We start from the raw sequence: 15,798 nt of genomic DNA on the forward strand, positions 1-15,798 counted from the left end.
CAACTTAATGACTTACACCAGGTAGATGTATAGGCTCTTGGTATTGAGACAATCTCCCAACAGACGGTAAACCAAAAGACTTGTAGGGGTCCTGAAAGTTCAAAGGAAAGGAAGCTCAGTCTTTGACATATAAAGCAGCACAAGTAAGGTTAAATACAATGAACACTTATAGGTCTAGTTTTAACATACAGTACTTACCAAATCACAGATTTCAGAATGTTACTGTCTTATCCTCTACACAACTTAGTATACTTAAAAACTCAAACAGAATTACAAGCAGAATTTAGCCTGACCTTGATCATACTTTATTGAAATTGGTAAAATTCCAACTTTTTATAAAACTTCTTAGAATGCCTTGGGCAAAAATAAAATAACCTAGGCTCTACATCAAAACATACTCAAGTTCAGAACAACAAATGTGGCTCACTAAAGATATTTGTTTTTCTTACTTCTCAAAACAGCTCACATATGGTAAAACATGAGAATCTGGGTTCTTCAAATAAAGACCTAAAAAGAAACTCTGCACGTGATTCTAGACATGTATTCCACTTGTAAATATCTTCAGTCATCTGAATATGTAATACATAAGTTCACTGTCATAAGAAAGGCACACCACTCAACATGTAATAAAAAGCAAGACCAGTAATAACCACAACAGAACATATTTTAAGCTACTTTAAAAAGATTTCAAAACAACCTTCAGTGCTCTTAATCACACACATCAGTGATATTTTTATATTGACAGACATTTTGTGTGTCATAAAGTAAAAGTACAAATGTTACTCTGTGTTCTTGTTTTAACCACTCAAGAAAAGCATTTTCCGATGTTGAATGTGCTATTACGTAACTTATATAGTTATAAAAGTATTGAACTAAGACTTTATGAGTAAAACCCATAATTAAAATTATGAATTAAAAGTACATGTAATCATAAATGACAAAATTAAAAGAAAAAATATCAACTAACAAGTACCCAGGTTAGGGTCTTTTTAACTGTATTTCTTGCTGATGCAGACACGGAAACAAACAAAAAGCAAACAAAACAAAAAAACGATGGTCCATTCAAGCGTAACAGTATTTAATGCTTTGTTCCCTCTTAATGGATCAGTAGCTATTTCCTAACCAAAAATATATGAAAATTGGCTGAATTTGATTCTTTAAAATTAGGTAAAATAATTTAAAATTTTTCTGGTTTAATTATGAGTTATATAATCAAATGCTTGACACAAATATAAAACTCTAGCTTTACCTGCTGCTTAGCTGTACCAGGTCTCCTGACTCTGGGCACAACCAACTTTCCTCCCAACATCATTTATTTACCTCAGCATAAACCCGACATTCCACTGCCCAGCCGTTGATAGGAATATCAGCTTGCCTGTGCCTCAGAGGGTAACCCTTAGCAACACGGATCATTTCTTGGACTAGGTCCAGGCCAGTAATGCATTCTGTGACAGGATGCTCAACCTGCAAGGCCAAGATCTGCCAGTCAGTAGGTGAAGAAAAAGGTAAATAAATAGAAATAAATATGAGAATTTTTGAAATGTTTTTAGGTAAAAGAGGTCAATTACATTAAACACTTAATAATACTTGACTTAAAACCCTCAGCAAGAATAAAATGAAAGAATAAATAAAACATGGTACACAGATCACAGTAAGAAAAACTAACACCTAAGAAGTACTTATCACTTTATATTACTTTTCCCAATTTTAATTTACTTGTCTAAAAATATGTAATAATTTTAATCTGAAACTGATTCTCAACAGAGAAACGCAATTATTTTGTTGCAATTCTCCAAGTGGCTGATTATCAACCTATTCTGCTACAATTAACATGGCATCTACTAGGGCAGCTTATGATTTTCCAGAGCACCAGTCCAGCCTAAGTCTCACCCACTTGCATGCTTTCACTAACTTGTCCTGACAAGCAACCAGATTAGCGTACTCTTGCATCAGTGTAGCTTAGCAGAAAGGAGCAGATGGATCCCGCAGGTTGCTTTCCCTCCAGACTGGCCCGGGTAGTGCTTAGTATGCACAATTACAAAACAGAGCTAGTGAATCACTCTGCTCCTTCAGCAAACTGCTGATAACTTTTTTGGCTGAAGCTGTCATGGGAGTCCTTGGCCTTGAATAGTAACACATGGAATACAAATGTACAAAAACATGTGCTGACACATAGGCACACGAACAAAAAATACACGCCATTATAAAATGATTGATCATTTGCAAATTCCTAAGTTTGAGTGAAAATAAAGCCACTTAGGGGGATGGGGATGTAGTTCAGTGGTAGAGCACTTGCCTAGGGTACAAGAGGCTCTGAGTTCAATTCCCAGCAACCTCCCTCAAACAAAAAAGGCACTTTTAGCACCAGCAAAGAACAGACACTCTGTTTGAGCTAAAGCCTTGAATCAGACTTAAAATTTTAAAATAACTTTCCTCACATTTGCTACTTTGATATTAATTTTTTTCCTTGTGAAGATTAAGTTCTAAATGCTTTATCACAATAGTTTCCTTATCATGACATGTCATATTTCACACATGGACACAGGAAAAGGTCAGTGAACAAACGAATTATCTTCCCATCTTCAGCTACATTAATTGAAGGACAAGACTTAGTCATTATAATAATCTTGAAGCTTATTATAAACAGACAATGCCATGGTCTTTAAAAAAAACCTTGGTAAAAATAAACAGATGGCATCCATAATTAGCTCTGTGTGTGTTATGAGTTTGTTTACAGTTTCAACAACATTTTAAGACATTTTGACATAATTTTAATGACAAATCATTGCTAAAATAAGCACTTATCCTTTGTAAAAGAAATGTGACACTAAACAAAGATCTTATTAGGCAGTTTAAAATACATATTTTGAAAGTAAATTATGTTTTGTCAGAAATAAGACTGTCTATGATAAATATAATAAAAAAAGGAATAAGTATAAAGCCCATTTATTAACGCTAGAAACCAATTTCATGGGAGAAAACATCTGAGCACACTACACAAGAGGTGAGCCTACTATGTGCCCAGTATCTTCCAACAATACAATTTTACAACCTTGCTGAGCAAGAAAACTATTTCAAAAGTTAACTGAATGATTTAATTTTCTCTTTCTGTGACCAGTGCCCAGAAAAGTAAGTCGTACAATTTCTGAAGCAAGTAAATATACATGGAACAAATAAATGAATGAGCGACAAATTCAGCCACACTACAGTGAGTGGCAGAGGTGGGGCTGGAATTTCTCCACAGAGGACACTACTTTCCTGTTCTTCTTCATGAGGAAATACCTATGAAAGCATACAGTAGCTAGCAAAGGCTGTACAATGCACGCTGTTGTTTTAACAACGTGTCACTATGACAGTTCAAAGATCCCAATTTATTACAAGGGTCTATTTTATCTTAGGGGACATTACTATACAGCAGCTATGTAGAAAAACAAGTACACTAAACCCCCTTTGACTAGAATTCAAATATGGACAGCTTTGTTTCAAAATTAATGTTATAAAACAGAAATAAAACACATTTTATAATCTAAATTAATGAGTTTCAAGTACTTCAAAACAGAACTAACTAAACTAATAGCTTTTAAAGTAGGGACTAAACCAATAACTAGCTTTTAAAGGCATCAATAATTACAGATTTTTTCAAAAGTATTTATTCAGGTGCATGTATTATCAAAGTTTATGAAATAGTTTTAAAATTTCTAAATTTTTCAGATTAAAAAAATGTATCTTTTTCAGAGCAAAACTTGTCATTTTAAATATTTTTGGACGAAAGCTTTCTATAGACACAGAACCCTAAAGGTATTCAATAAGATATGTGAAAGAATGCCTTAGACTCAATTATCATCAGGAATCTTAAAAGGGTAAAATTGTTTAAATCATCACATATATGCCCCCACTCCCAAGAATTTAGCCATAGCTCCCATTTACAAGTTAAATGCAATAGCTAAGAGATCAAAACAGAAATATACAAAGGAAGAAAATGGCTCCCAGGTCAAAGTACAGCTTAACAGAAGTTTTGAAAACATCTTGAGGAAGAAGGAAGACAAAGTAAGGGAGGGAGAGATGAGAGGAGAAGAAAGGAAGGTAGAAGATGGTGGACTAAAACAAAGATTATAGAAAAAAAAAAATGAGTCAAAAACTAGTGTTAGGTAAAAGTTCATCTGCTCCCATCTCAAAGAAAAATGTTAACTACAGAAGTCTGGTGCAAATCAACATGTTCTAGGAAAGCTTTTATAGGGGAAAGTGGCTGTTTCTGTGTCACTTCTGTTTGGGAAACATTAAGTTAATCTTAAGTTAAACAGGTTTTGTAAGAAAAATTCTCAGTCATTAACACATCCTGTGTCTTGTGTCTCTCTAAAATAAAGATCTTGTACACTTCCTCCTACCTTTAGAGAGTATCTTTATGGGCTGAGAATTCCACGGAAGATAATTTTATAAACAATGCCTTAAACCTTCAAGACATAAAACTGTATCCTTGTGCTCTATTCTCACTAAGCAAATTTATGAGAACCTGGCTTCATGCTTTCCCTACCCAAGACAAATGCCCTTTAAAAAAAAAAAAACATGAATATGTAATCCACCAGATAGTATATGTTTGCATTGTACATTAATATATTAACATTCAAGTATACAAATCTTGTGGTTTGGTAAGAATAAGCCCTAATCAACCCTTTTAAAAACATAGGTATAAACCAGGTGTGATAGTGCTTGCCTTTAATCCCAGCACTCAAGAGGCTGAGGCAGGAGGATCATTGTGAGTTTGAGGTTAGCCTAGAATACATAGTGAGACCCTATCCCCAAAAACTAAAAGAAAGAATAGAAAAAAGATAAGACAAGGAAAAAAGAAAGGAGTAAATCTACCAAGTTAGCATTTTGAATTCTCAACGACAAATTTTTGGTTGAAATATATTCACCAAGGTATTGCCACACTATGGGGTCTATTAACAGTTAATAAATCAGTTTGTACTGGTGACACCCCAGCTCATCATGAAAAAACTACATGCCCCATCATGGGACTGAATCATGTTCCACGAGTCAAATGAAAGTGTACAGTTTCACACAGCCACATTAGGTGGTCATAAATGGCTAGTTTTTTCTGTTAGTAGAATGAAGTTTATAAATGAAATTTTGTCTCAATTTGACACAGTGGCACATGTCTATAGTTCCAGCTACAGAGGAGGAATCTTTGAGCCCAACAGTTCAAGACAGATACACTTAGTTTTGTCTTCTTAACACCATCAAGCTGTCATTGCTATCAGTGTCTCTAGACCTCCCTGCCACTCCCTCTTACTTATCTCTATGAACTGCACCTCCCAAAAAAATAACTCAGTCTGTCAAATGCAACAGTGAGAGAAACTGGGTTTTGTTTCACTTTTGAGTGCTTAATTTCAGTGGTAATGATTCTAGAAAAAAGTAAATCTTTTTGGCATGGTGTCGTTATCCACCTCCATGACTTTAAAAATTAGGATCATAAATTCTGACACTGCACTATCATCTTTAGCCTTATACCTCATTAAATATAAACTAGGAAGTATGCCAAAACTAGTGCATGAAAGTATGATGCAATATTTACAAAATTTCAAAGTATCTTCCTATACGATGCTTTATTAATGAAAAGGGGGAAAATAGCAACTGTATGGTAGAGAAATGCCAAAGATACCACCTTAATCAAGCAGCATCTCCAGTAACGGGATAAATGGGTATCACTGCTTCCTGCCTGGTGCTCACAGACACATCAACATAGGAGAAACATCACTTGTTGGAGTACCCTGCCCAAAAGGCAAAGATGGAATCCAGCCATGAGAAAATAAACCAAGCTAAAAGTATTTTTTTTAATGTCAAGATCTTAACTGACAAAAAGACTATGGAACTGTTCCAGATTCAAAGAGAATAAAGAGCTATAATATCTAAACATAAATGATCCTGAGTCATAATTTTTTCTTTTACTCTAAAAAGCATTAATGAAGTTATTCGTGAAATGAGTGTAATTTTGGATAGGATGACAGTAATATATTAAAGTTACTATATTAATGTCAGGATTAATATATTAATGTTAAGGTCCTGATTTTTGATAGATATTTGCGTTATATAGAAAAATTTTCCTGTTTTTAGGAAACACAGACATATTTGAGAGTAAAGGGGCACCAGGCCTACAATTTATTCTGAAATGCTGCAAGTAAAAAGTACACTTGTGCATGGGTATGTACTGCAGATATTGATAGATGAGACAAATGTGGCAGATGTTAGTGAAGGGAGTTCAAAAATTCTTTTTATTTTTGCAAATTTCCTATAAAAAGTTTGAAATATTTCAAAATACATAAAAGTTAATCAACATAAAAGCAATATAAGACTTTTGCTTTTCCTACTATAAAAATGATTAAAATAAAGAGATCTAGCTTGATTAACATGCTTCTTTTCAGCCAGAATCCTCCTGCTGTGTTAAATAAAAACAGTTGTCCAAGAGGAGATAAGCTACTCAATGATTTCTCTGACCTACACTTTGAAATATGTTACTTGATATTAATAGTTTCTAAAACTTTAAAAGTAGGTAACCAGATAATAAGCAAGTTTCCTTCCAGGGGAGCAAGATTCAGGCAAATTTTAATTACATATTCCTGTTACCTGGAAATGAAAAGTAACACTGAAGGCATTCCACGAGAGCAAAGTGTGTGGACAAAAGTAGAATGGATGAAGGTGAATTAAGTTGGCCTTGTACAGATGGAGGGTGATGAGAAAGAGTCAGCATTCCTTGAATGGAAGAATTTTTGGCAGCTAGTCAGTGGTGACCCAATTGCTTAGTCAAAGCAAAAACTGCTCCCCCAAGCATAAAACCCAATGTATATTACCATAACTAACATTTGTATGACACGCTGTAACTTATAAAATCCCTCCATGTTCACACACTTTTCAAAACTCCACTGTCATTTTACAGAGGAGGCACAGGGCACACAAAATATATTCAGTTAGAGGCTAATATGAATTTTTTAATATGAATTGTTTTAATATCCACATAATGTCATTTTCAATTAATATATGTTTAAGTGATATCTTTATTACATTAAGTCTAAACTGCAGATATTGCAAAGAGGTGGCTGGCATAAGCTATCTTTTTTAAGCCTAACTTGTTGGATTCAGCTCAGAAAAGCAGTACAGGTGTGATTACCCATTGAAATATGAGGAAATTGTCCCCTTATATAAAACTGAGTTGCACAATGGTGTGTGATATAATAGTTCTCTACCTTTTTATTTTGTTGTTACTCCTGCCTGGAAGGATAACTGATGCCATTATTTTTGGTTCTGCTCTTTCTGTTCAGAGAGATTCTTTGTCCAGAACAGAATCTAGTATGTACCTATTAAATGCTGAACCTCTACCTCCTGAGAATATAGGATTTCAAAATAAAGATCTAAAGTTATTAGATTTTGATACACAGGCATCAAAGACAAAAAGCATGTTGGGAAATAGTCCCCAACAGACCACTCCTGTAAACTCACCTTGAAAATACTGGCTATATTCAAGAGGAGCTATGACAACCACACAGATTCTATTATGGGGCTCCCCTGTTGACCCTCACAAGAATAAACAAATGAAAAAAGGAAAAGGAAATGTTATAGATGGAATTGTGTGTGTGTGTGTGTGTCTCACACACACACACACACACACACAGATTCACATAACCCTCACTGCCTCAGAATGTAACTGTTCCTTGGAGACGGGGTCTTCAGAGAGGTAAGTTTCAATGGAATCATAATAGTGGACCCTAATGCAGTATGATCTGAGTTCTTTATAAGAACAGATTAGACACAGAAACACACACCACAACGGAAAGACCTCACACAAGCCAAGGAGAGAGGCCTGCAAAAGGAACTAACATTAGTGACATCTTGATTTTGGACTTTTGGAGATTCGAGAACTATGAGAAAATTAATTTTGTTGTTTCATTCACCTAGTCTAAGCTACCTGTTAAAGGAGCCCTAGCAAACTAACGGTTCGTAAATAATATGAGAAGGCATCAACAGGTCCTACTTTGTATCCCCAGTTTCCCAGGAGATTGACTTCAAATGTCCCAGAACATAGTTCTGGCTGACGCTATCCTTCATGTTCTCTAAGTACAACTTCAAAAGGCCAATTTTTATCCAAAGCCAAAAATGCCCAGATTCCCTTCCCAGAAGGGAATTTTACACATTAGTTAACCAATCTATATTGGCAGAACAAATATAGTTAAAATAGTCATAATCCTAAAACTGTCACATAGAGTTAATGCGATCTCAAACGAACTACCAATAACATTTTTTACAGAACTGAAGAAAACAATCCTAAAATTCAGTTGGGACAGAAGAGACCTAGAATAGCAAAAGCAGTTCCAGGCAACAAGGGCAAGGCAGGGGACACCACAGTCCCAGACTTCAATTTATACTACAGTGCTACAGTTAATAAAACAGCATGGTGCCAGATGCGATGGCCCACACCTGCAAGCCTAGCACTCAGAAGGCTGAGGCAAGAGGACTGCCGTGAGTTTGAGGTCAAACTAGGCAACATAAGCGAGCTCAAGGCCAGCCTGAATTACTTAGGGAGACCCTGCCACTAATAAAAAAAATAAAAAAAAAATAAAAAAAAAAAAAACTAGAAAAATTCAGCATGTACTGGGAAAAAAACCACTTATATATCAATGAAACTGAACAGAAGATATAGAAACAACTTCAGGCATACTCAGTTACACCATTTTTGACAAAGGGGGCAAATCCCTTCACTAGAAGAAAGACAACCTCTTTAACAAATGGTGCTGGGAAAACTGGCTATACAAATGCCAAAAACTGAACTTGAGATTCATGCTTCTCATCATACACTATACTAAAATCAAAATGGGCTGAAGATCTCAACATTAGAACAAAAATACTGCTGGAAGAGGAAATATGCAAAACTATCAGAGACATAGGTGTAGGCAAAGACTTTCTGAATGAAATCCTGGTTGCACAAGAAATAATACCAAGAATCAACAAATGGGGTCTCATTAAATTAAAAAGCTTTGGCATATCAAATGAAACCACCCATAAAGTGAAGACACAACCTACAGAATGGCAAAAGACTAACATCTAGAATATATTAAGAACCAAAAGAAGTTAGACCTTCCCAAATTTAATGACCCAATCAAAAATTAGGCATGTGAAATGGACACCTCTCAGGTAAAGAAATACAAACTGGCCAATAAATACACAAAAAAAATTTTCAGCATCACTGGCCATTTGAGAAATGCAAATTAAAGCACATTAAGATTCCATCTCGGGCTGGGGATTTAGCTCAGTGGCAAAAGCGCCTGCCTGGCAAGCACAAGGTCATGAGTTCGGTTCCCGGTACCGGGAAAAAAAACAAAAAAAAACAAAACAAAATAAGATTCCATCTCATTCCAGAAAGAATGGTTGTCATCAAGAAATCAACCAATAACAAATGCTGGCAAGCCTGCAGGGAGCAAGGAACCTTTCTTCGTTGTTAGTGGGAACATAAACTGATACAACCACTATGGAAATCAGTATGGAAATTCCAAAAAAACCTAAAACTAAACTAAAATAAAATGAAATAAAAATTCCATTTGACCCACCTATTTCCCTTTTGGGTATCTTCCCCAAAGAGTTCAAAGTATCATACTAGAGTGAATATATGTGTACCTATGCTTATACCAGCACAATTCATAATAACTAAATCTTGGAATCAGCCTATATGCTCATCAACAGATGAATGGATAAAGAAATGGGTACTTGTACACAACTGAGTATTACCCTGCTGTTAAGAAAGATAAATGAGGCATTTCTAGGGAAATGAATGCATTCTGAGATCATAATGTTAAGTGAAATAAATCAGACACGCTAACTTGTATATCAGATGGCTTCCTTATGTGAAAAATGTAACAGGAAAGCGGAGAGAAAAAACAGAAAAAAGAGTATACTTCTGTTGTCAGCTTCTGGTTTTACTTCAATGTGGTGTGCGAGCACACACTGCAGGATTTACATTTCTTTAGACATGTTGGGGTCTTTGTTGTTGTTAAGAGGAGGGTCTATTCTGCAGAAAAGAAAAGGAAATAAATTCTCAGAGTGGAAAAGTCTATGGGAATGGAGAGTGGCTCAGCGGTTGCCTAGATTTGGGGATGGGGATTAGGAGATGATGGCTAGTGGGTAGAACGTTTTGATTTTGGATAACAAAAATGACCTAAATTTGATTATGGTTATAGCTGTGCAACTCTGTTAGTGTGCTGGAATCTACTGAATCTTGCATTTACAGTTTGTGGATTGTGTGGTATGCAAGTTTTAGTTCAATAAAGTTATTTTACTAGAAAAATAAAACAAGTTAGTTATAAATCCATTTCTCTATAATTCTCCATAAATACTGTCTTTGAGTCTGAAAAGACAAAGCACATTTTTAAAATTTAAACGACTCTGAAATCAGAATAGACCTGTTCTGGTAGATGACAAAGCCAGGCTTGCTCTCTACCTCTCCTCCAAACTTCATACCCTCCAGCTCCCCAGAGTCACTGAGTAGGCAAAGATGTAGGAAACACTAAGATCTGGGGGAAGGTGAGAAATAAGGATGCTGACTCTCTTGTGGGCTGAACAAAACCTGGGGCTTCTTTCAGGAGGACTCCAGGGAAGAATGTGAAAGGACTAGATCACACAGACAGCTCAGCCTGCAGAGATTTATGGGAACTTGGGGAGAAAATAAAAGCTCTAGAAAGGATCCTGGTCTCTTTCCTAGAGTCCACTTAGTCATAAAAGTTAGCTACATTCTGTCCTTGCAATGAGGATAATGCCAGGAGACATGTTCTTCCAGTCCTCAAGATAGACGTGGTTGCCATGTCTTCAACCACTTGAAGGACTGCTGCCACTTAGAAAACCACACACAGAATCCAGTACACATAATCCAAAATCAACACAGCAAAACCACAGAAGAGGGTTTACCCACCAGGGGAAGAGCAAGCATTCAGAATTAGGACCTCATAGGCCAACTGAAACAGAGCAGCTGCAGGGGTGTTGGGGGAAGGACCACTGAAACCTTTTGCAAACCAGGAGGAGACATGGAATAAAAGTCAGGGCTGACGGATAGGAACATACACCTAAATATACTGTGGTTGGAAAAGAAAAATCTGTGAATTCCAATGATTAAAAAAAAATCTGGCTGGCTTCCAGACATTAAGAATATAAGACCTACAATGAAGAAGAAATCAGAATGACAGCAGACTTAATATTAAAATCTAGAACACAGTTGAATTCATAAACTAAGGAAAGAAAGAACTGAACCCAGGAATCCTACACTCGATTAAAATACCACTAACTTTTCAAGCCTAAAAAGGTAAATTGGAGGATGTGGCACTTCAGAGCACACTTTCCACATATTTTAGCTGAGGAAATTTCATGAAAAAAAAAAAAAAGTCCTAAACAAACAAATGGACTAGAGCAGAAATCTCCAGAACAAAAAAATGGAGAGGTATAATGCAAGATGCATCTGGGGATGCACATGAATATAGTATATATACATATATTATAAAAGAACATTGGAAACAGAAGGGATAAATTACAAGGGAAAGTAAAAAACTCTTTAGATGTATAGAATTATCCTGGCAAATCTTTAGTGCTAGAAAATTGGAGAACTAGCTACATCATCTTTACAAAAAGAAACAATGTCTATCTATATAGAACAATGAATACAAATAAAATTTAAATGAACAACAGAATTTCCAATTTATCAATGGGAAACAAGAAAAGTTAGCAATATAATTCAAGCAACAAACAGAAGGATGGCAGAAACAAAACAGCAGAATATTAATTACTAAACAAAAATTATAAAATCAAGTATCAAAAATAAGAACTAAATTTTTACACTACAAGAATGTCAGGTTGGGCTTTGTTTTGTTTTGTTTTGTTTTGCGTACCAGCACTTAAACCCAGGACCTTCCGCTTGCCAGTCAGGCATTTATGCCCCTGAGCTATATCTCCAGCCCACAGATTGGGTTTTTAAAATACTTGTTTTTAAACTTAGAAAAAATGAAAAGAATGGCATAGAATAGTCTACACCCCCACATATCAAATCTTTCCCCACCATCATGCTGGGAATTGATCCCAGCATCTTCACACTGAAAAACATCATCTGTTCTTTTCCTGTTCATTTTGTTTTGTTTTTGTGAATTGCTGAGGAAGGAATCAAACTTTCAATCCTCCTGTGTCAGAGTGCTGGTACTACCGGCATGCGCCACCACACCCAGCTCAAATTATACTTTTGGAAGAAGTACTGTTCCAGCTCTCCATTTTTCAAATGCAGAGAGGTGACATGAGTGAGAGAGGAGACAGGAAAAGAAGTGCATGGGTCAGTAGCTAGATGGACACAGAAGTGTCCTCTGTAAGAAGAGAAGGGCGAACAATCCAAGCAAAGGGAGTAACCTTATACAAGGCAAAGAAGTTAAACCAAAAGACTCATCAGGGAAAAGACAAGAGTCCCTAAGGTGATGTCTGCACATATTTTGAGTGACTTGGGAGGGTGAGGTAAGAGTGGTTCTTGAGTTCAAAGTCAGCCTGGGCAACAAAGCAAGACCTGGGCTAAAAACAAAACATAACAAAACCAAACCAAACCCCCAAGACAAAAAGGCAAAAGGGATTCCACCCAGCTCTTACGGAGATGGGCACTGGCTAGAAGAGGGCTCTGAGGAAAGACAATGAAGGCCACAGGAAGACTTGGACTATGAGGGACAAACATTTAATTTTATAATTTAGCAACAACAGTAACAAAACTTACCATTTAAAAATTTATAATGTAAATATAGGTTAAGGACAGCAGAGATAATTCTAATGCATAAACCGATCAGACTGAGAACAAAACCAGCTCACTGACCCAAGAGTTCATGCGTTGGAATCGATGGCATGCCTTTCCATGGAGAAATGGTACTGTTATTTTCACATTTCACTTGTAAGGAATTTAGTAAAGTGAAGATGTTACTCTCATTTCTGTTATAAGCACAAAAAAAGTTCTGAAGTATAAAAAAAGTGTCAATTCAATTAGGAAATTTCAAGCAAAAATAAATAAAAGAACAAAAAAATTAAAGACCTCCTGGCTCTAACTGAAACACTAATTAGAGATAGGCTATACCATGGGGTCTAAAGAATTAGGTGAATGTACTTCAAGCTTTAAAATTTAAGGTTAGTGAAAAAATCTGAAAGAGAAAGTCCACTGATAAAAGGACATTTGAATTTTTTAAACAATATCTGAAAGCAGTCTCTGATACAGTACATGGAAGAACGGCTTTCTGAAACTACAAAGTACAAGATTATGATCATGTTTCCATGCAGCACCAGCCTCCACCACCAAATATCCCCAACACACAGATGCTGGCCAAAAGTATGAAAAGGATCACAGTCACAGCAACTAAATGCAAAACAGAAAAAAAATATGGTTAAATGTTAAATGGGTGACAAATGTTATCAAAATGTGAAGTGAAACAGCACAAAACTAAGTACTAGCAGATTTAATGTGATGAAATCATTATGAATTTGATTTCCCCCTGAAAGTTATTTACAATCTTTGAGGGCTTAGAATATAATTTCTGGCAAGCTATTCAAGATATAAAACACAATAGGAACACATAATTTCAGAAATTGCATAGAAGTATTTGATGTAAATATTAACTATTGGTTTGTACACCAAAAATAACTACGGGGAAAAGTTACAGGCTGAGGGAAAAACGAGTGTGCATGCATGTTATGGTTTGTGTCTGGATGCCCCCACAAAGCCTCTTGCAGTCATGGGGAGGGCTTCTAGAGTTTATGATTGATTCATGGTCCAATGTTGAGATCATGGGTGTGAGTGCTACACCCGCCCTGGGGCAGGGAGTTTGCATATAATGTAAGGGAGGGAGACAGGCTGCTTGCTGCACTCCCCCCTTCTTTGCTCTTGTTGCTTCTGCTATTTTCTGCCCCCATGAACTGTTGCCCTCTGCCATTTGACACCTTGCTTTGGAGCCAGCCGAGTATGGACTAAAACCTCCACAAACTGTGAGCAAAATAAACCTTTCCTTCCTCAATTCTGGGTGTCAGGTATTGTGTCTCAGCAACAAGAGAAAAGTAACCAAGACAGCACATCACATACACACACACATACATACACACACACACACACACACACACACACACACACATACCCTAAAACAGGAGCTGGGCATGGTGGCACAAGCCTGTATGCTAAGCTACTTGGGAGGCTGAGGCATGAGGGTTGCTTGATCACAGAGTTCTAGGCCTTGGCACAAAAAGGAGACCCTGTCTTAAAATGAGAACACAGTAACAAACTGTCCTCAAAAAGAAACTGGCTATTAGTTGTGTAAATACTATTAAGTATCTTCATTAAACAACATTTCATGTGTGGAATAAAATACAAATGTTTGTCACTTCGAATTTTCTTCTGAATCCTATTACCAGGTATTATTTTCATCATGACATACTAAAGTCTCCACTTTAATTTTAAAAAACACATGATTTCCCAGCTAGTTATCTCATTAGATACAATTAGCTATAAAGACATTTTTAATAAAAATCAAAATAATCTCCAAAAAGCAAAATTCTGTCACTCCTAATGATCTACCAGAATACAGTCAGGGTGATTTCAACAGAAGTATTGTAAGTTTTGAGTAGTAACTACTAAGTTAACCACTACATAAATGCTGCAAAAATTATGATATTGGTCTCAAAATATATCTACATACATCAGGTTTGCCATGGTAAGTGAATAACAACTCTGTTACTTGACAGTTATACATTATAATTTGTAAAAGTTACACTTTAATTTATTGTATAACTTATAGATTAAAATTTGGCTGATTTTACTCATTGAAAATGGTGGAATAGTACTCAACCTGCCACCAAACTCCTTCTGAGATGCAGAAAACCCTACTCTCATACTTTTCTGCAGCTGAGGTTCTCCCTGTGGCTGGTGTGGTTCCAGATGTGTAGAACATACGCATGAAACTTGGAAGAAAATAGTAAGGCAGCAGTGAGGCATGGGCCATGACTATACCACCCACTTACTGTTTGGGGGAAGGTGCGGAAGGTCAGAATATAAATTTAATCCACAGGCAGGATGTACCTATAAGGCCATCAGCTTGGGGCTGGCACTCCCGGTTACTGAAGCTATAGAACAGTTGAGGGACAGGAGTGTCAGCCTAAAGACATCAAAGAGTAAGAATATAGGAAGAAATTATTAGCCAAAATCCAATAGACATAAACAAGACCTTTGCCATGGGGGGGTGTCTATGAATTTAAACCATACTTTGGTGGCACTAAGAAACTCAAAGTAAAACCACAAAGATGAAGAACCATCAAAACTGAAAAAAATTAATGAACCACCTGCCACTTTAAGTGGAAACCATATGTGAATATAACCTCAAGACAAGTATGAACTAGAATAAAATGAACCATTCTCTGGAGCTGTAGGTGGGCTCTATATCCTCCTTAGAGCTTAAGGAATCTCACACTTTGAAGCAGGACTGCTGCAGTGATGAAATATTATTGTTCATAGGGGTATGCAACAAAAATATTGAAAAATCTTTATAAGAGAAAGAATCAATTTCTGGGTGTGGTGGTGCATGACTGTAATACCAGCACTCAGAAGGGCAAGGCAGGAGGATGTCTGCAAGTTCGAGGCCAGACTGGGCTACTAAGTGAGTTCAAGGTCAGCATGAACTGCATAGTAAAATCTTGTTGGAAGGAAGGAAGGGAAGGAAGGGAAGGGAAGGAGGGAGGGAGTGGGAAGGAGGGAGGGAGGGAAGGAGGGAA

General features: G+C 36.4%; 1 protein-coding gene across 4 annotated transcripts in view; it reads right to left on the reverse strand.

Moving 5' to 3' along the window:
• Pcca (propionyl CoA carboxylase, alpha polypeptide) overlaps positions 1-15,798 on the reverse strand; it is a 401,509-nt gene that overhangs the window by 179,248 nt on the left and 206,463 nt on the right. For all 4 annotated transcript variants that reach the window (XM_005374054.2, XM_013516015.1, XM_005374053.2 and 1 more), the window contains exons 13-14: positions 1,321-1,464; positions 17-91 (exon numbers count right to left, since the gene is read on the reverse strand). In XM_005374054.2, coding sequence (XP_005374111.1) covers positions 17-91; positions 1,321-1,464 — 219 coding nt within the window. The remainder of the gene's footprint in view (positions 1-16; positions 92-1,320; positions 1,465-15,798) is intronic.

Source organism: Chinchilla lanigera, unplaced genomic scaffold, assembly GCF_000276665.1.
Source record: "Chinchilla lanigera isolate Chin_1 unplaced genomic scaffold, ChiLan1.0 scaffold00003, whole genome shotgun sequence".
In the NCBI taxonomy this organism is placed as follows: Eukaryota; Metazoa; Chordata; class Mammalia; order Rodentia; family Chinchillidae; genus Chinchilla; species Chinchilla lanigera.